Source organism: Pelecanus crispus, chromosome 6 (assembly GCF_030463565.1).
Source record: "Pelecanus crispus isolate bPelCri1 chromosome 6, bPelCri1.pri, whole genome shotgun sequence".
Taxonomy (NCBI): domain Eukaryota; kingdom Metazoa; phylum Chordata; class Aves; order Pelecaniformes; family Pelecanidae; genus Pelecanus; species Pelecanus crispus.
Genome location: NC_134648.1, coordinates 24,391,830 through 24,413,771, shown reverse-complemented (window position 1 = coordinate 24,413,771; position 21,942 = coordinate 24,391,830). Strand labels below are relative to the sequence as shown.

The window sequence follows — 21,942 nt, the reverse complement described above, 5'->3', positions numbered from 1 at the left end:
GAAAAAAAAATATTAACCTGTCTTCAATGTTGCAACACAAGCCTGATGATTTATAAAGACTGCTAAGCATCAGATATTTTATACAGATACTTTTAATGCCTTAGAAAGAGAGCAAAGCTCACTGGCTTAAGGCAGAACTATGTATGGAGATTTCCACAGCACAGTTAAAGCCCCCGTATTTTAAAAGGGATACGTAACTGGGGTTAAAGAAGAGGCATCAACGTAAAAAAGGCAACAGCATTTAACAAAACATGGTATTTATAGTCAGTTAATTTGGAAGAAGCTACTCGTTCTTCCTTCTGCTCCATAAGCAAAGCTAATGATGTCTTGGAAGTGTCCTGGGAAAGGTAAGCTTCTTATAACGCAGTTTAACGAAAACCTCCATAAAGTAGATACGTAAAGGAACAACATTTGTTAGACAAAAAGCAGTAACTTACCTCTCAGAAATTTCTCAGTCGCTCTAGAATCACATGAAATTTGAGGGGTTTTTCCACTCCCAACTGAATTTCAAATCATAGTGTTACGCTGCAGCATAATCTTGCTGTCTGGGTAAATCATTGTGCTGGTTTTGGCTGGGATAGAGTTAATTTGCTTCATAGGACCTATTACAGGGCTATGTTTTGGATTTGTGCTGAAAACACCAGTGATAATACAGGGGTGTTCTCAATTATTGTTGAGCAGTGCTTACACAGAGTCAAGGCCTTTTCTGGCTCTCACACCAGCGAGTAGGCTGGGGGTGCACAAGAAGCTGGGAGGGAACACAGCTGGGACAGCTGACCCCAACTGACCAAAGGGATCTTCCATACTATATGCTTAGCATGGGGGAAGAAGAAGGAAGAGGGGGAAATTCGGAGTTACAGCGTTTGTCTTCCCAAGTAACCGTTACACATGATGGAGCCCTGCTTTCTTGGAGATGGCTGAACACCTGCCTGCCTATGGGAATTAGTGAATGAATTTGTTGCTTTGCTTACACGTGCAGCTTTTGCTTTACCTATTAAACTCTACTGATCTCAGCCCATGAGTTTTTTCACTTTTACCCTTCTGATTCTCTCCCCCATCCCCCCAGGGGGCAGTGAGTGAACTGGCAGTGCTTAGTTGCTGGCTAGGATTAAACCATGACAGAGGTCTCTGATAATCTGGTTTAAACTAGTTTCATGTTCTTGTCTGTGGTCCAGAGGCTATTACGCCCACAGGTTCATGTTCGATCATGAGGCCTGTTTTTCCTTTATCAGCCTGAACTGAAGTACAGCCATCTTGAAAAGCAGTCTTTTGGTCTGTTTTCCAGAACGTTAGTATTAAGTTTCAAAGGGTTAAAAATTACGTTTTGACAGAAGAGAACAAAAACAAACAGGATATAGTCAACAATTTTGAAATGAAAGGAACTAATCTTGATGGTAGTGGAGGTCAACTTAGAGCGCCAGGCCAGTGTGCTGAAGCAGTATATGCAGGATTCCCCCCTCCCCCCCCAAAAAAAAAAGAAAAATCACAGAGCATCACCCTTCCACTGGAAGAATTGTTAAGTCAAGTCTGTCTCAACTTATCCATCAGTGAACAGGGGTTTAGCTACCTGCTACCATGTGCTGTATTAAAATTGGACAATTTGAAGAACGTTAAAGACCTGAAATAATAAGAAAGGCTGTACATTTTTTCTAACAATAGCTAAATCAGCAGTAGCTTTGTTACTTACCTAATATACACTACAGAACACACCAGTAACACCACCTAACCAAGCCTTGTGATATTAAGCATGTTAAGGTCATAGCAATGATCACTTACGGCATTCCTTCTCATCACTGTCATCAAAGCAGTCCGGCAGCCCATCACACTGCCAGGCCCCTGGGATACAGCGCCCGTTACTGCACATGAAGTTTCCAGGAATGTTGCATTCGTTTGTGAAATTATTCCCAGGCAACAGTTGGCTTTCTGCGACAAACAAGGAAGAGGAAAGTTTACAGGGTATTTTAAAAAAGGCAGCAAAAGCAGTCACTGAGCAAGGTGTTTATCAGTGGTTAAATGAAGATGAGACAAATGGATCTTGACCCTGGTTATTTTGCCATCCTCCTGTCAGTATCCTGAGTACGGTACTTGGTAGCACTTTCTTTTTCCTAAATTATCATTTTACCTTTCTCCATTCACACTCCCCATTTTACAGACTTCTTTGTTGTTCTCTTCTTCACAGGGCTGGCCTACACATAAGTAAAACAGACGAGGCTACAAGAACTCAGCTCCATATTCCCATGCTTTTGTCAGATCAGTACTTAGCTTGCAGAATATTTTGTTGTTGTTATTGTTACCCAAGGGCTAGAAACTAGGTAACTAGGACCTAGGTAACACATTAACTAATTCATACTAGGTTTTCAATTAAGTTTTAAACATAATGCTGCTGATCAAAGTTAGAATTGAGCTTCTTGGTGTTAATATAGGCATACATCTGTCCACAGGCTAGTAAGACAGTTGGCACACTAAGAGCGTGCCAAGTGGAGGGGGTTTGGTAGCAGGACACAGGAGATCAAGAGAACAGTGCAAGAGGGAAACCTAGAGATTTGCCTTCAAGGTTTAAAATGACTGAATAAGAGCTGTGTTTATCTACCATGTTTCCCACTTTGTGCATTGTTTTTGGAATGCAGATATCACAGAAACACAAACTTCAGTGAAGAAAGATAATGACACTCAATGGTTTTAATAAGCACCAAAATGGCCTGTCACGTTACCAAGCTGGGGGGAAGCTGCAAGAAAAGACAGAAGATGAAAAGAATATCCTTCCCCTTCATCTTACTCTGTCACATTCGAGACTAGTCCCAGGCAACATGCACTTGACCAGGCAAAAACCAGAAATACAAACCTTCCCACATAAGGGTGGAGGTGTCACGAAAATATGCCCCCCCCCGCCCCGATATCTTCATTGTTCAAAACCAGGAAGAACAAATTAAGCTGACATGCAGCTTAATCGTTTACATATCATTTACCTATTTGGGGGATAATTGCATGATTTTTGGAACCCTGGGGGAGTGGCAGAGCTGCAGTCAGTTCCTTCCATTGCCCATCCTACACTAGCCTGCTTCCTGATCCTGTTGGAGTCTGACTCCCTCCTGTCCCCAGGAAGGCCTGAGCTCCAGGGGCAAGGAGAAGCACTATAAACACAGCATGGCAAGTGCCCCACTCTTCAATGCTGCACAGGGCACAGAGCAGATCACAGCTGCCAGAATCAGCAGTTTCAGGGAAGACACTTTCCTAGCTCGTTCCTGCAGTCCCAGGGAGGAACCTGCTCCATACAGGCATCTTTGGAGAACGCTGAGCTGCCAAAACAATGAGCCTCTAAGCAGGAGGCTTTCTAGGAACTCCTTAATCAGCCAAATGCAGATGGTTCCCTTCCTCCCCTGCAATATAGCAAAACGCTCCATGCCTGACACAGGCAAAACTGCTAAGTTTTACATCACTGTTTCAAAAGACACGATAGGAATGCTTCACGGAGGTATTTTTTATGCCTATGTCTGCCCCAAACAACGTATTTCCTCTCAAATGTTATTTCTTGCAAATACTCTCCTGGGGTTGTTTTAAGAATCTGCCAGCACAGAGCAGATACTTTAATGTAAATTTGTCCTGAGCTGTTAAAAGACAAGGTAGCTCAGAAAAAGGTGGAAATAAGGTCTTCTGAGGCAGATGGGGCAATCTCAGCCACTGGCCACATAACCCAGAGCCACCTATAACTCTCCTGCTGTAGCACCATAAAGAAAGAAAGTGACAGATAGCAAAAAGCAAGCCCAGGCTATGCAGCTGGGAATTTTATGTCTTTTTGCTTTTAGTAGTTTCATTCAAACCTCTGTTTCATTCCCTGCATCACTGCTCTTCTGATCCAGAAAAGGCTACAACCTAGAGCACGCTGGAAGAAGCTCAGCTCCAGCCCGCTCAGACTTGGGCAAGTTGTTAGCTTTACCCATGATCTCCACACTTCTTCAATGAAAAAAATTTAGACCAAGCCAAATCATTTAAGAAATTTTTAGAGTTTTAAAAAGCAAAACACACAAGCCAAGAAACACCCCACCCCAAAAGCTATCGAGTCCCTGTTACTTTTAACACTACCTTTAAATAAATGCTATACTTATACCCTAATAAACTGAAACATCATTCCAGGAACAGATACCAAATTTTATTTGTTACCCAGTAAGTTGTTTGTTTATAGGATTTCCTTTGTCATACAATAAGTTTACCCTCAATGTTCTTCTACAGCAAGGATGTACTACTAACCTTTTCACCAAACAGGAAACAAGATACTGGCAGATCAAGTTACTTGCCAACAGCCCTAAGCAAGCTTTGCTGTGGAATGGGAACACAGAACTCTGACTCAATCCAATTTCAAAGCAACAGCTATTTCTCTTAAAACATGACCTTCATCAGCTGCTAGAAGAGAGTTGCAGGTTACAGACAGCAATATGAGAGTCATAGTCAACACATCTAGAAACTTGTTACGTGCATTACTCCATCTTCAAAAAAGTCCATTGGTGGATAAAGAACTGTCAAAACAATTGCACATGTGGGACTTTTAAATTGTATTGCTCCTTTTGCTTCCTCCACTTAGCAAGTCTCCTCTATTGGATGTAAAAATCTCAAAAAGAAATCCTCAGTGCTGTCATCACCTCCCAACCCTCAGGAATGCAATGTTCCTGCCCACTCAGCACAAAGCCCGCTGCATGACTTGGGGGTTCTGTGCGCACACATCAGGAGAAGCAGTGTTACAGACACACACAAGACAGACATGGAAAGGACCAAACTAGATCATCTTGTCCATTTTTCTAATAAGGTCTATAGAGATGTCAGGTCCTGTGCAGCCAACTTGCTATTATTGCCTGTTTGCAGGGGCAAAAATTCCTTCAATCTGGCAGAGCTGGCTTTCCAATAGTTGACATATTTATACTGCAGCCTCTTTGACTAATTTTGAATTCAACCCAAATATCAGCTACATGGATGTGTTCAGTTAAGTAAAGGAGGAAGGGAAGAAGGGGAAAGAAGTAGTCCATTTTCACTGCAACACATTGCTCACTTTAAGAAGCATACCATCTGGGCTGAATAAAAAAAGGGACTCGTGTTTCACTTTGAAGGGGACTGAGTAAGGAAAGTCAATCTGTTTTAGCAGCCACTTCCAAGAATGTTAGCATCTAAGTATTTAATACTCCCTGAAAAAGAATCAGGGAAAAATAAATAAAAGGACAAGTTATGACTTCACACTGTATTAAGAAAGCAAGTCAAGGATATCTTTCACAAAAAAACCCTTTACTTGAAAGCACTCCAGAGAACTGCACATTACAGAACAGATCACTACTAATAACACTGCTGCCTCTGTATCAGAAAGCGTAATCAGTAGGAACAGGCAGTCACCCTGGCCAAGGAGGCTTTGAGGAAGAAATACAAGACGCTTAGGTGTTCAGCACCCTCATGAACAATGCCAGTAACTTCATCCTCTTTGCAAAGAGGATCTATCACCAAGGATGAAGCATGCTTCACTGCCAAACCTTTGGCATGTCTTTTGTGGGAGTCCTGGGATACTTTCAGTGGATCGCTGCTTAAAGTTTTTCAAATGTGAAGATAATTATTTTGATCCAGGCTGGTATGTAGCTATGAGACTGAAGGGGAACTCATGATACCCTCCTATCACACAATGCACACAGTATGCTCCATACGTGAATAAATTCATTCTTTCGTTCTGCTTATCCCCTTGCTGGGTATAAGTGCACACCAGGTTTGATTTCAGCACATCAGAAATCTGTTCTCACTCTACTGAAATCTGCAACATGTTGTGAAAACAAAAGGAGAGAGACTAGAACAAGTCAGTAGCTGGAACTTGCAGCAAGATGGCATCAAAAAGACATACCTTCAATACCTGCCAATATTTGCTCACCAACAAAACATATCACAGCTAAAGAAAAGTGAGCAATAATGGCAGACTTTAACAAACACTTTTTGATCTTCCTCCAACATCTTAAAAGAGAGCAAATAAGCAGGGTTAAGTGCCTGGTAGGATATTACAAGATTTGATTCCTCAGAGACTGCAAAACTATTTACAAATGCTTACATTCAGGTCCAGTTGCTTCTGTAAATTTAGCTGCTAAGGACAGATGTATCTTATCATACTTCTTTATGTTGACATGAAGCATCTGACTCACTCCACATCTACTTTACAGATATGTACTAATGCAGATGGATGCACCCAGAAGAGGAATTCAAAAAACTTCAGTTTAGCATGTGCATGCATAAACTTCACTGGCAACAGAAGCATGTTGTCAGCAAGACAACACCAGTGGAATTAAGGTAGACTTGGCTTAACACTCACTGCACTGAAATGGAAGGCAGAGCCAATTTGTGCTTACGAGAGAACACCAAAGTCAGGACTCCTGCAGCCACCCAAAGAGTTTGCGGCAACAAACTTACTCAACCTATTTACTGTACTTTACCCAGTGTTAAAATGAAAACAGGGCACTAGTTTTTAAGAGTAAAGTCCCATACTGAATTCAAGTGTGTAGGGTGTAAAAGGATTGCCCATTAATAGCACCAAACAGGTAAGGAAAGTACACTAATGAGGGCTAAGTTTACATCTCTTAAATAAACACCTTTGATACCACCCAAAAAGTTGTTTGCAGCTGCATGTTCATAAGCATACCTTGTAAATCCACATAAATGCTAGTCTTCAGCTTGATTTGCTTTCCCATGCACTACTGCAAAGGTGTCTTGCCAGAACAGAAGAAAAGCATCCCACTGCACATTCAGGCTGGCTTTGGGAAGCAAAGAATAAAACAAGCACTCTCTTGCTCTGCTGTGAAGCCTCTGACAACACCTACGCCTTCTGTCACAAGTAAAGGACACCTGCCAGTGATTATCTGACAACTTAAATCCCCTTGAACAGCTTTAATCCCTATCCTCCCCCACCCTCATTTAAACTGCCTGATGATTACATTGCTTATGCAACATTAGAAGTTATGAGGGTTATTTGTAAAGACAGAATGACAGCCCTACTGCCATACAGGTGCTCAAAAATGTTTCTTCAATGAAGCAGCAGGTAAATTAGTGATTATTCAAGGAACTACTCACTGTTCAGGTTCAACTTCCCCTCCTTCAGTTTTCCAACTGTGATCCATGAGACATGATATATTCGATATCTAGCATTTTCAAGATTTCAAATGGATCAGGCCTAGTCAAAAGAATAGAAACTCCTACAGTTACTTCCAATTAAACACTAAATATTACTGAGGCAAGTCAAAGTCAATGGGAAAACCCTTTTTAGAGCACTAAAAAGGATAGCTTCTTTCAATTTAGACAGAAAAGCTATGGCAGCAGGGAACACAGACTACGATCGGATGCCCATCCTTCACCCGTTAATTCCTCACAGCAAAAGCTGCCTTTATTGAACTGGAGAGCAATTAACACATCATGATCTCCACCATAAATAATACAATATGCATAGAATAGAGTATCTTTTTCTAAATATCCTATAGTGTTCGTTTAAAGCAATTGGCGCATTCCCTATAGTAGGTGGCTGCATTTCAGCGCTTGGCCATGCAAGCGCCTGAATTAAATACAATCTTCCAAATCATTCCCTAATACACAATCATTTGCCTTTTCCTTGCAACACCATGTGCAGGAAGTGAGCCGAGGTGAACAGGCTTACTTGAATCCTACAGCCTTCGTGGCTGGATTCTATATTTGTGGGACTGGGCATTTCACTAGAGCTCCCACATTTGCATGTCTCCAGTGCAGCTGCTTGAATGCACACCAAAATTGCATACATTTCCTAGGTCTGCAGGCTCTCAGCACAGTTAGCGTGGTGGAAGAGAAACAGGTTACAGGCCATTAACAGTACAGAGTGAACACAGCTCCAAACTAGTACAAGTTTAAACAGAAAAAGGAGGAGGAGAGGAGGAGGAAATATGTATTTAGACATATACGGGTGCACCTCGAAAGAGAAACATTCCCCAGCAAGCAGGTCAAATGGAGATTATATGCTGTTCTTACCAAACTAAAGCTACCAACCCAATCACTTCCTTACAGAAGCAGCAGAGGTAAATCTATCTTAATACCTTAGAGGGATGTATTGCTGTAACACCACCCTGAGGACAACATTATTTTTGTCTTCACAAGAAGAAAAGACTAAAGGATTTATACACAGTAGTGCAGAAGACCTACAACAGATCTTGGGACAGAATTTAGATTTCATGATCCCAATCTCTGCTTTAGCAATATATTTGTAATTACTTGCCAACAGGAGTCAAACAGGAGTGTTTGCATCAAACAGCTGTACATAAGAGAAATTAAATTGGGGGGTAGGGGTGAAGGAGGAGCTTCTGTGTCCCATCATACTACTCGTGCCTCCTGACTACGAGGCCAAGCTGACATTCTGCCTGGAAAATACAGAGATCATGCCTGAACCATGACAGCAGCGAGGCCGAATCTGATTCATTCACTTATTAATTTAAGCATTTAATGCCAAGAAGTGCATATGTGGCTCCAGACAAGAACAAAGGAATGATGGAGTTGAGCCCTTTTTATCCCCCGGTGAATAACATTCATGATCCTTCACAAGGTAATGGAGTTATCACATGGCTACCTTTCTCCCTAATTTTGGTTAGTGGAGATTCCTGGATACGCATGGCAAAAGGGGTCAGTACATGACCTCCAACTTCTTTCTTTTGACTATAATGGCCACATGAGTAAATGGTTATCTTTACTGAACAGTTTCCCCATCCTGCTTACCCTCAATCCCCCCCAGCTAACTTATAGTGGAAGACCAACTCTGACTCATCCACCCAACCCCTAGAGCAAGATCAATACTCCAAATGCAGGATTGTTTTGTTTATCCCAGACTGCTCTCCAGTTCCTTCCCCCACAGTGATTCTAAGCAAACTATGAAAACCATTACTGTGCAATGAATTAGAGCATGCATTTACACAGAACTCTCTAATAATTAACATCCTCTGGAATGGAAACATTTTCCCTAATTATGTGTTCCTCATACTCTCAGAAGAGCTTAGCTATTATCTCCAGGCGCTTAAACAGAAAGTTAACGCAGTCCAGAATAAAAATCTGAAATACAAAGAATATATTCCACCAATTGTCATCTTCAGGTTATTGAACAGTTACTCTCTTCTCATCATTTCATCTTACCCACAGGTTATTACTATCTTTCTGATCTTCCAACAGAGCAGAAGGCACTGTCAAAAAAAAAAAAAAAAAAAATATTCCACAGCAGTGCAACTGAACAAAAGCAGACAGCCCTCCCCACCACACTGATCGCCTGGAAACACCAAGTCCAGAGGGAACCTACTCTCTGACAGAGAAAAGCTGACCAGTTACTGTCTCCACATCAGCTCCACAATCAGGTTCTTAATCACTTCAACTTCTGTGCAGCTTAAAGCCAGGTGTACATTTGTACATCTTGGTAAACAAAATGAGGAGAAAGACACAAGGGGTTGTTGCACGGTTGTTACACAAGTCTACAGGATCTTCAGTTTCTTGAAGTGATGTGCATAGGTAGCAAAGTGAAAAGGTAAGACCAGAAGACTTTGGGGGATTCTTTTAGTTTCTGCTGCACCAAGAGAAGCTCATGTTTTGTATGTCAGTATGGCAGTGAGCAGTTATTTATAGGCCATTAAGGCTTTCAAACAGCAGTCAGTGATGACCACTGACTTGTGGCTTTCAGTCTTCAGAAGATACCTCCTTTAGCACAGTGCTTGGAGTCACAGAGCAGTGGGGTTCCCCCCCGATATCACTCCTAACCATTTATCAGCTCTACTCCAAACACCAGCATGTTAATAGGACCACTTGCCTTTCCACTTCTTAGTGGAAGGCACTGCTTCTGAAGGCACAGTCCCACATTCAGACAGATTATTTGGAAGTTCAACTTCAGCATCAGAAAACAACAGTCATCTTCACAGGCTGTGACAGACCTGCCCATTTCTGAAACAGCTCTGCCTCTCCTGTCCCGACTAGTGCCAACAGTTTGGCTTCAGCCCTTATAGAATATCATAGTGCTGTTTCCCAAGAGAGACACTGTTGTATGAAACTTTGCTTTGACTGCAACGAGGTTAGTGTCTGATGTATAATCCTCTTCCAGATGTTCCCTGGCTAGAAATGCATGCTTTTCAAATTTAACTTCAAGCTTGAATTTGATGGAAGAGCACGAGAGTACTGGTGGCAAAAAGATAAGCAATATAAATACACATCAAAAAATGCAACTGAGCATCTTGATGGGGTAGCAGCAAAAACAGCAAGAAAGAACAAAAAACTAAAGATGTAATTTCTATATTCAAACACGTTAGAAGCAAAGCGAATCCTATTGATTTTATACTCTCCATACTCAGTAACTTTCAACACATTTCTTAGTAAGAGACAGAACCTGTGCATATAGAAAAGAATCCAGCTTCTTCATGAACCATGTATGTCATACATTCATCACTATACACCCGCTACCAACAAAGGGCAACAGTAAGTCACCTCACAGATGACATTACAAACTACAGACACCTACAGAGGACAGAAAAGATAATTGTTTTTAGCATCTCAGAAGAGAGTATTTTATCTTGTTTTGCGCAGCCACTCTACATTTGATGAAAGATTTCTCTGCAGCACCCTTATGATACAGTTAGATATATTATCCCCCTCTTGGACAGATTCAGACTATGCTTTGAAGAGACAGTTATACCGTAACTAGTGTCAGATTAGTCTGCCAGTTATTCCTTAAAAGCTTGGATTTAAAAAAGGGAAGGAAGTCTGACTTTGCCTTGGTCAATAGAGTATCCTCCCACAGACAACACTGCTGCATCTCACCAAACACTATAAATATGCTGTCTGCATCAAGCCTGCACTATCTGGTCATTTGGTATTACTCACCCTGAAAAACCAGCCTAAATTATTCTCAAGAGGGCATGGACGTAAAAAGAGTAAATAGAGGGTAAGTAATCTCAGTCTTGTTTCTCATGTCCTAAACTACCATCAATATCAATTCCTTGTATCAACACTCCCCTCCGCCCCCCCCCATGACTGCAGAAAATCTTGGATTTGTAGACCTCATGCTCAAATTACTACTTGCCATCATTTTGGAAGATAAAAAACCACTTGATTTTCACAGCTTTTAAATGTCAGCTTACTTAGAACAGAGATATCTGAAATACCTGCTAGTGAAACAGGACTGTTGCAGGTTGCAACATCAGGTCTGGCTGCTGGTCTGACCCACCACAAGAACCAAATCCATGTTTTATCAGGGCAGGCAGGGGGAGCTGACTGCAAAGTTCAGTGTTACAAATCACAGCCACGGAGATGTTTACATTTCTCTGTCCACAAAAACCCTTAATGCTGAAACTCTTCCTCCACCAGTCTCATCTCACTGCTTACTCTGCTAAGCATAAGAGAAATGTACTCATGGCAAACATTCACCTAGCAATAAGATTTCCAAGCTGAATCCTGTCTTCTTTCTTCAACAGGAGGAAGTCTGAGCACTAATCTTGAATGGCCTATTGATAGGGAGGAAAGAAAAGAAATACAGTCTCATATTGATAAACACCTTGAAGGTGGGAGGAGTACTAATAAGTTTTAGTTTATTCAAGGATCTTTCCTACGGATTCAGTACAAATTTGCTTTTATTTCACAAGCTGCTGCAACAATTACATTCTGTCTGCAAAACACAATAGAACATGAAATTTTAAAATGCTCTCACGATGCAGGACCTAATCAGTCACCCATAAATCCAGCCTTTAAATATTCATGTGAGATGAAACCAAACCACTACATACCGATCTGTATATAGTTACTTTCTGCTGTTATGCCCAGGTTTTAGCTACTTGTTCGCTCAGCAAACACAGCCCTCTTTGTCTAACATTTTCCTTGGCAACAGGATACTTCCGACAGCATCACCTGGTATAAATCATAAGCTTGTGTAAACTGGTAAGGACAAATGGCAGAACTGGACAGTAAATCTTGTACAAAGTGAATGCCAAGATTAAAGAAGAATGTATCATTCAACTAAATTATAGGAAGGGCAAGAAAAGCAATACAGAATGACAAAGTTTGAACTGAAGTTATATTTGTGATTTTGTGGCATGGCTGCAGAACCATTAGAAATGCTGTCAGTTCAGTTCAGGTACACACATTTGAGACAAGCTGGTAATGAAACACTTGTCCAAACAATACCTAGCAAGCTGCAGGTCCAGAACAAAAGTGAATTCAATGTCCAAAATTAATCAAATTTAAAGGAATAACCTAGAACAACAGAAGTGATGAACAGAAATTCCATTTAACAACAAGCACTTTGTGGGGTTTTTTAATTTGTTTTTCTAACAGTTGGAAGGGGCTAGATTTAAATTTCCTCACACAATACTCTATGTCAATGAAAACCCACCTAGCCCAATTAAGTTTAAGTTTCCCAATCACAGAATGTGAACATTTGCTTTCAAAGATGAAAGGTTTTTAACTGCTCTTTGAAACTTGCTTCTGCAAGGACATTTTCTGTACTATGCAGATGCAAGAGGTCATAAAAGGCTGCTGTTAACCAAATTTTCTTGCTTAAAAACATCTAACAAATTACCTGTACTTAGGGGCCTTCAGAGATGACGGTTCACTGTGCAAACTCTGGGATGTTCAGCCTTACTAGCTTAACAGATTCTTTTAGGTCTTACAGCCAATGTAAGAAAAATCCCACAGTTGTTCTGTGTGGAGGAAACAACTGAATTCGCTATTAGTTTATTTCCCCACATGCAAGTGCTACTTCAATCTGTTCTGTTGTGCCATATAACTATGACTTAAAGGGTGCTCCAATGAGAAGTAATCACAAGGAGTAGCAGCAGTTAACTGTGAGGCTGTAAATGTCAGTGTTAATTCTTTGGAAAAAAAAAAAAAATCTGTAAAGTGAAATGCTCCTAGAGCAACTGACTATGGCAGTAGTTAAAGTATGCCATAACTTACAGGCATAAAAAGCACTGAAGTCTTTTGCAGTTTGTAGCTGATACTGGACACACTATCCCTGTCTACGTACCAGGACACAAAACCAAAATGCCCAAATATGCAGTAATACAAAAACGTGGAAAGGTAGGAGAGGAAGGGAAAAGTGGTAACTACAAAGAAGAATGCCAGTCTTGTCCCTCAGCAGGATGCTAAGGAGGTATCATCTTGCCCCTTCTCCAGTGAGTAGTCATTCAGCACTTACAAGAGTATGTAGCATTTCTGCAGTCTTCTGTCCCACCACACAGATCACACACAGAATCAGCCTCTGCAAATGAATGCAGTTTAAGCAAGAGCTGTGCATTACAAAAAAAGAACCATATAAACAGAAATTGTTAACTGGTAGGCAGAAGAATATTTCACCCGGGGGGAGGGGCAGGAATGATGGCAGGGAACACCAAACTCTGCACCTTAGAGTTCAAATACATGAGTAGATGACATTACGTAATATTATTGGTCAGCAGCAGAAGCACTACATCAAACTAACCATAGCTGCTTTTTGTATATAGCCGTGATTAGATCAGCTTAAGCTGTTTAGGAGATGCACCTTTAGCTAAATCAGAGTTAATAGCCCCATCTTTCTCCAACCCCCACTACAAATTCCTGTCTTCCCCCTTACTATCCAGTTGCATAAACTCCACCACAGGCGGGCAGCAAGCTTTAAAAAAAGTTAACCTAAAAGCCTTTAATTCTCAGTGCTGTCTGAATCAAGCCACCACCAAGTTTCAAGAGCATCTGCCATCACAGAAGAGAGGGAGAGGAACACACATGCCCTGGAAGGAGGGACAGCCCAAACACCTTATGTTGCTGTGGAAATGCAACCCTAGGTTAAGAGAAAGTCTGGGACTGTAGTCTTTTCTCAGACTAAACCAAATAACCTAAAACCAACACACTCCTGCCATTTTCAACTCCAACAGACATCACTTAGCGTAATAAAGTTGCTTCTCCTTAACAACTATGCCACAATTCCTTCTTTAAGCAGTGAAGGAAACTTTTCAAGAGCAATAATTGTCTTGGCAGCTGCATATCAAAGTCTTCCCCAGTAAGGAAAGCTACATGTCAGAACCAGACATGCCATGCTGTGTCCCAGCAAGCATGTAGGTGGTGGAGGCTGGTATCCCATGCTGACATCTTACTGGTGAATGACCATTTGACAGATGTGCTAGAGACAGAACATGCAGGCCTCTGAAAACAAACCCACTGTGTAAGCATGGTGGAGAAAGCAAAACAAGATGAAGTTATGATAATGATATCCTCCTGATGATATCAGGAGAGCAATTTATGCATTTAGGATCTGACTGCATGTCGGTACAGCACATCAGGAGGGGAAAGTAAGGTGTGGTATTAGTAACAGGGGGAGAATTCGGGCTGTGCGACTACATGAAAAGGCCACACCTAGGAAAGAGCCTGCAAGCCACAGCTGGGATGTGAGGCTCTGCAGGGGGGCCAAGTCCAAGAAAGGCCAGGGTGCAGGCCAGAGTAACAAAACAAGACATTGACAATGACCTTAACAACAAAGAAAAAGCTCATAACCTCTCACTCAGAAACACTGAGCTAATTTTCAAGTGTGAGGAGATTGATGACAGATAACCATGATTTTAATCTAGACAGAGACAGATCTGCAGACTTCCCTACCCTGGGAAGGCAACTCAGCTCCTGCTTTGAAGTCTTGCCCTAAGAACAGAAAACAAGGAGACCAGAAACCTCTCTCCTGAGGCTCCTAAAAAATTCTGGAAGAGGAACAAGAATGTTTTTCCAAACAATACATTGAAGCAACAGTTAAAGCCAGGAGAAAAACTAGCAGAAGACAATCAGAGTCAAGGACAGGCAACAGTTTAAGAGGAGAACAACTGTACTAGGTGCTAGTGACAGCACATGGCCTGTCAAGATGGAGTGCTGCTCCTAAACAGAAGCATTACCTGGAAATAGATGGTAACCTCTTCAAACAGGAATGCAAATCCAACTAAGAGATAAGAGTTAGACTGAAAACAGAGCATACATCAAGACCACGTGAGTTGCATGACAAAACATGGTGCAAAGCAAACTTAGAACATGCCTGAATCTTCAAGGGGAAAGGCAACTCATTCCTCTCCAGCTGCAATGATAATGCAGCAATGGACATATACACCTTTAAAAAAAATAATTTCAACCCAACAAGCCAAACTAGAGCCTTGATTTCAGAGGATCCCCAGATTGGGTTATAATCAGCCAATTGTCATCTACCCTATATTGAAAACATGACAAGCCATGGCACAGCCACAGCAACACCCTTTAGACTGCCCAGGACCTCACACCACTCATGATATGTTGGAGATCACTGCTAATATACTGGTCTAACCCAACCGTGAGACATCACAAGACACAAGCTTCTTCAAATGTCATGCCCTAGGTCTATTTGAAGTGATTTTGCCATTACTTTAGACTTGAGAGGTTTATCTTATAAAAGATGGTGTGCATTTGCCCTTTTCCCGTAGCTCTGGTCACATGTCCTCCACTAGGCAAGCCTCAAAGAGAGTTAAGTGGGGGCAGAAGATGGGGCTCAGGAATGACAGATGTATACAACAACTGATTATTTATTTGAAGTTGGGAATTTCCCATTAGCACTACCAGAGACCTAGAAAATAATCACTTCAAGTGAAAAATAACAGCTTTTATAACCACCTACCTGAAGCATGATTTTCTCCCATTCAAACTGAGCTCTTTGATGTGCTTTATACAGTAATAATAAAAATTTATACAGAAGATAGTGGCTCAGTATTTGATGCACAGGTTAGATTTCTGCTGCTTTCTGTAAGCATATCAATAACAGAAAAATAAATGCATTTGCATTTTGTCAGTGGGAAACATGCTGTTAGGAAGATACATGGCAGGGATTATATTGAAGCGAGAGACTCACTCTTTTTACAGGAGTTTAGTTTCACCTTATCTATTTCAATTATTCATTGTACCAGAAGCCCTAGCCAAGAGCAATGATGTTTTTCCATTGCAGAGGAACATATACAGTGCCCCCATGCAGACGGGACATTAATGCGGGGTGCATAGTGTGGCTGTGCAATCTTTCCGCAAGGCACCACTGACCAAGTCTTTCCAGCAAATACTGCCACAGCAAGATACCATCCACGCACACCATATATTACAAACTGCTTTCGAGCTAGCAGTGAAATCAGGGGTTTGATTGCAATATAGGCAATCTTGGATTTTGGCTCTTTCGGCAGTTGCTATGTTTAACAGCACAGTGAAGAGTGAAGAACACTGGAATGAAGATAGACAGAGGAAGATTTAGCAAAAAGCAGAAAAACTTTTGATGCACGCATGAGAAAAATCAATGTTTCCCCAGGAGCACTGGAGGCAACTATGGTCAACATCTCTGGAAAGGACCACACAAGAAATAGTCCAGCATTTAGTCTATGTGGGGTAGCGTCTTTCTTCCTTTTCCCATTTTTTGGTTCTTTGATTCCTGCCCATTCTGTTTCCTTTATTTCCTAAAATTCTCTGAACAGTTTCCAATGAAGAAATGTAACACCTGCTTTTTTAGAAGTTTATCCTGGCCTCAAAAGAGAAAAAAAAAAAAATTATGCCACCCTACTCAAACTGCTCATTAGACAAAAGTCTCAAAGAGAAGCTTCCCAGCACATTCTAGTTATGAAAGAAGTAGTATTTATATACTTCAGCCCCTAATCCAAATATTTTCGGTGTCTCACTTGAGCCACTTGCAGCTTCCAAACCTGGATGTGTTTTACTCAGATGGGTCAAACAGGGGACAAACAGTTAACAAAAATTAGTAAGTTTCTGGCTAACTACAAAACTATTCTTGCCTTTTAAGGCTTCATTCAACATTTTTTGCATCAGGTATTCTTCCACTGAGCCAAATCAAAACTCAGGAGATCTCTAAAACCTTGCTATAACCCCATGCATCATTTTGCTGGTTAAACAAACTCTGAAAGCTCCACGTTCCTCCTTGCATCTGTCATATTTCTGTATGCTACAAAGTGTACTTTCTGAAGAAACTGGGGCAAAGACATGTCCAGAGAGTGCCAAACACTGCGAGGGCTCCTGAGCAAACTGATGAGCTGGGGAATCACCTACAGATGGGGACCAGAAGGAGCAATATCTCAGGAATTTCATGAAAATTTTCCACCAATATGGAAGGCCATAATATCTCAGTACCCCAGAGAACTCTCTTTTGCTCAGGCAATAGACATGGCTTCTACATATTTGATAATAAAGTTTCTATTCTCAAAGTGCATATCTACTTGGTTCCAAGGCAGGATACATTTGTTTTCACACAAAACCCAAACTGAAACTCAGGATGCACTAAGTTCACAGATTTGCCAATCTTTTTTTCAAGGTTCTAGGGAAGCAAGTATCACTTGCAGTAGCACCTGAGACTGGCCATAACAGATGTTCTTGAGAGCCTTGATGAATATACTAATGAAACAGCAGTTTCAGCATGTTGCCATTAAGGGTTAATTTTAATTTTGAGCCTCATTGGCCTAGTTGGCCATTCCCATAAATACCTGCCCAGCAGACATAATTGCAAAGCAGTTTGCATTTGCATTGCATTTGGCTCCAGTCACTCTGCCAATTTAGCAGCAACTAATGTCTGAAAATTGCAGGGTGTAAATTTAGCATAGTGGGTCTCACACGTCGTGCTTTTTTACTGGTAGAGACTGTATTTGATTAATCAGAATTAAAAGAGAGAGATGACACTTTATCAAAGCTTATCTATCTTTTCCCCTAATCTCTGGAAAGAAAGAAATAAGAAAAATCAGACTGTATTGACTGGATAATGACAAAGGCAACACGGCTCAAAACTGCATTTCTGAGTTTCAGCAGTCATTTCTTTCAGGTCAATGAGCACAGAATTGCTAGTACCAAGCCACGCCAATACTTCTGCCAAGCAGCTATCAAATCTGAGTAAGATAAGGCAAGCAGGAAGAGATGTCTTTGGAATACAGGGACAACCTGAACATATTTTCCTCTGTAACAACCACGCTCAAATTTCTTTTACAGCCCCAAGAAATCAGCAACTGGCTAGCTCTAACTGTGGCTCTCCACTACCACTCACCTTTCCTTTCTGTCCTTCCCACACACTACAAGAAGTTCAGAAGACAATGAAAACCGTACATAATATTTTTAAGGATGCTCTGGTAGGTAATATTTAGTTCTAAGACTTGACAGCCATTGCCATCAAAATAGACCACTAGTGTAACACATACAGGCACTAGCCAAGGTTTTTCCTACTCCACTTAACATAAGCGTGCAACAGCAGCGACCAAGCAAAGCAGTGTGCAGCCTTTGCATTTCCATGAGCCCTAGTGTCTGTGCATCACTGTTGTTACGCTAACTCTGATTCTCACTTGACAGAACAATATCTCAACCCACTTGCAGTCCATACTTCCTGCTGCTCATTTGGGTTTAGATTTTATAACAAAGTACCTAAGCAGACTTACTCCAGACTTACTAAGGTTTTCAGTCTCTCAGCACAGGAGCCACTGCAACACATACTCTTGCTTTAAACACACAGGCCCATATTTAAGAGAATGGGAATCTTGCTGAACATTCAAAACTCTTTTTTCTCCTGGGGAGACCTGAATTGAAAACACTTGGGACCAATAAAGATCCTTAAAAAGGCACCCCAGATTCTTCATAGACTCATTTCTTTAGTTTTGATTCCCAGCTACTGCAATAATTTCTACTTTTCTTAAAAGACAAGCTGGCACATTCTGTTCAGATCTTCTGTCAAAGAGTTGCAGTCACAGCTCCCACCTTCCCAGTTGGAAAGCCTGGTAAACTGCAATCATCCATACGCTGAGGTTTTCTCTCTTCTCTGAATCCACTTCATTAGGATGAGAGAAACAGGCCTCACAGGTGATGTACAAAGCTCTTTGAGGTAACAGACCCTGCTATAACTTTGGAAAATTAGTTAAACACTTCAGAAAGAGATCACATACTTCAGACAAGATGCAAAGCAAATGAAAAAAAAAAAATTTAAACAAAGACTTTCCTCCTACAAAAGAGGTAGGAGGGGGCTTTCATTTAACACAATTATCTTCCCTAAGTTTTCCCTTCACTTATACTTCCCAATACTGGCAAGTAACTGAGGTATATGGGGATTAGTACTTTAGCACAAAAAAATCACTCTTAAAGGCAAAAATATTTGGTCAAGAAGATGAATCCTGTGCTTAGATCATACAGACCATGAATTTGAGACCTATTTTACTCTTGTTTTTATTACAAACAAAAAAAAATCACTATCCTTCAAGATGCTTCCAAAAAGGGCACTTTCCTCTTTATAAACACTAATGCTTAGTGACACCCTGTCACAGCAATTTAACAGGACAACTATACTGTCCTGTTAGCAGGAGACATTACACATTAGCACAAGCCAATAAGCCATACTGTCTAGGACACAGGATAAGCACCATCATGAGAGACAGGAGATGTCACTGGATAATATGTGACCTCACATATTACACAATACATCAGGCTGTTTTGTTTTCAGAGAGATCCATGCAAGTGCCTCCCAGATCAATTCATTCCAGACAGGCCTTCTTTTGCCAGTATGTAAAAGGATCGTTGTCATTCATCGTAATGCAAAAGTAAATTCCTTGCATTCAAGAACTGGAAAAAATGAGTTTTGTGAAAGACATTGACAACTCAGCCACATTGTCCACATCAACTCTGGAAGAAAGCCTGTCTGCATCTCACACTGCTTCATGTGGAACAAGACTCCTGTGACCCTGGCGACTAGCACAGAGGAAACAGGACAGCTAACAGTCACGAGTGGCTTCCTTCAGCAATACTTCATTAATAATTTAACTGTTAATGGCCATGTAACTGCAGTGGTTGCAGGAGAAATGGACTGTATACTTGTCCATGATATTGAAAGCACTTCTCTTCAATTGTCTTTGCTTTCTACTTAAGCAACAGGGCTTCTCTTTTGTTCAAGGGTTAGTCCCTTTTAAAAAGGAAAAAGGTGTGAAGCTCAATTAATAAATACAATTCATTTAACTTAAATTTTGTAATCACTCAAAAAAGTCTGAATGTGATTACTATGGGTCTTTCCCATTTTCCTAAACCTCCTCTGCACAATATAGTCTATAACATAGAAAGGAAAAATATATGCACTCGTTGCTTCACTGCAAGTTACATATATGGATACTTCTGATTCAGGAAGTTAACACAAAAATACTACTACTTTTGACCATGTACACTGACCCCTATTCTGTGAACTAGCTGAAAGGATAAAGGGAAAACTAAGATACAGAAAATAAAATGGAATGCTAAAACTTGCCCAGAACTCTAGCACCAAACAACTTTGTTCTGGGTAAACACAATGCAGGCTGTAAGTGTCCTACACCATATTCATGTGTTTCCTACACAAAACAGATGATGTGGCTCAGCGAGCAGCACTTAAATGATCCACTAGCTCTTTGCACTATGGCTATGTTTTCTCCAGATTTCTGAAGAAAAGACATCTAAAATTAATACTCTAAGCTGTAGGATGGTACACAATGGTTAGAGGGACAAGGTGCTACTATGAGCCCTCAACCTGTTGCCAAGAGGCGTGCTGGGGACTCTGCAGCACGGTCCAAGTCTTGTGGAGATGAGCTGGGGCTCCTGACGTAGTAGGAGCCAACAAGGAAACCTCTGTGAAACACCTCAAGGAAAACAAGGGATGTTCCACTAAGAAGGAGACACAGCCAACGGCCCAGGTGAAATGCCTCTACACGAACACGCACAGCATGGGGAACAAACAGGAGGAGTTAGAAGCTACTGTGCTGCTAGAAAGCTATGACCTGATTGCCATAACTGAAAGTTGGTGGGACGAATCCCATGACTGGAATGTGGCTATCGATGGCTACAGGCTGTTCAGAAGGGACAGGCGAGGAAGGAGAGGCGGAGGCGTTGCCCTTTACATAAAGAAATCGATAGAGTGTGAAGAGCTGTCCCTGAAGAATAGCCACAAGCAGGTCGAAAGCTTATGGGTAAGAATCAGAGGCAACAAAGGGAACCTGGTGGTTGGTGTCTACTACAGGCTGCCTGATCAAGGGAAGCCTACTGACAAAGCCTTCTTCCTCCAGCTCTGGGAGGCTTCACGCTTGCAGACTCTCATCCTGCTGGGGGACTTCAACCACCCCAACATTTGCTGGAAAAGCAACACGACAAGCTGTAGGCAATCCAGGAGATTCCTGGAATGCATAGATGAAAACTTCCTAAGCCAGGTAATAGTCACCCCTACCCAAGGGGATGCAATACTGGACCTGGTGGTCACCAATGCAAGTGAGCTCATTGGTGATGTCAAGACTGGAGGCAGCCTGGGCTGCAGTGATCACGCGTTGGTGGAGTTCACGCTCCTGAGGGACATGGGAAAAGCGAGGAGTACAGTCAGGACCCTAAATTTTAGAAAAGCAAACTTCCAGCTCTTCAAGGAGTTAGTCAGAAGGACCCCCTGGGAAACGGTCCTCAGGGACAGGGGAACGGAACAGAGCTGGCAGATCTTTAAGGACACCTTCCATAGAGTGCAAGAGCTCTCAGTCCCGAAGCGTAAGAAATCAGGCAAGGAAGGGAATAGACCAGCATGGCTGAGTCAAGACCTGCTGGTCAAACTAAAGAGTAAGAGGGAACTGCACAGGCAGTGGAAGCAGGGACAGGTGTCCTGGGAAGAGTACAGGGAAGCTGCCTGGTTGTGTAGGGATGGGGTCAGGAAGGCCAAGGTGCAGCTGGAGCTGAATTTGGCAAGGGATGCAAAGAATAACAAGAAGGGCTTCTTACAGGTATGTCAACCAGAAAAGGAAGGTTAAAGAAAGTGTACCCCACCCCCCCCCCGATGAACAAAAATGGCAACCTTGTATCAACAGACGAGGAGAAGGCTGAGGTACTCAACAACTTCTTTGCCTCAGTCTTCACCAGCAACCTCTCTCCTCACCCCTCCCAAGTCGATGGACCAAAAGATGGGGA

The 21,942-nt window shown here is 41.7% G+C and overlaps 1 protein-coding gene across 1 annotated transcript in view; it reads right to left on the bottom strand.

The window, feature by feature from the left end:
• LDLRAD3 (low density lipoprotein receptor class A domain containing 3) overlaps nucleotides 1-21,942 on the bottom strand; it is a 112,954-nt gene that overhangs the window by 76,819 nt on the left and 14,193 nt on the right. The window contains 1 exon segment of the mRNA XM_075712950.1: nucleotides 1,777-1,923. Coding sequence (XP_075569065.1) covers nucleotides 1,777-1,923 — 147 coding nt within the window.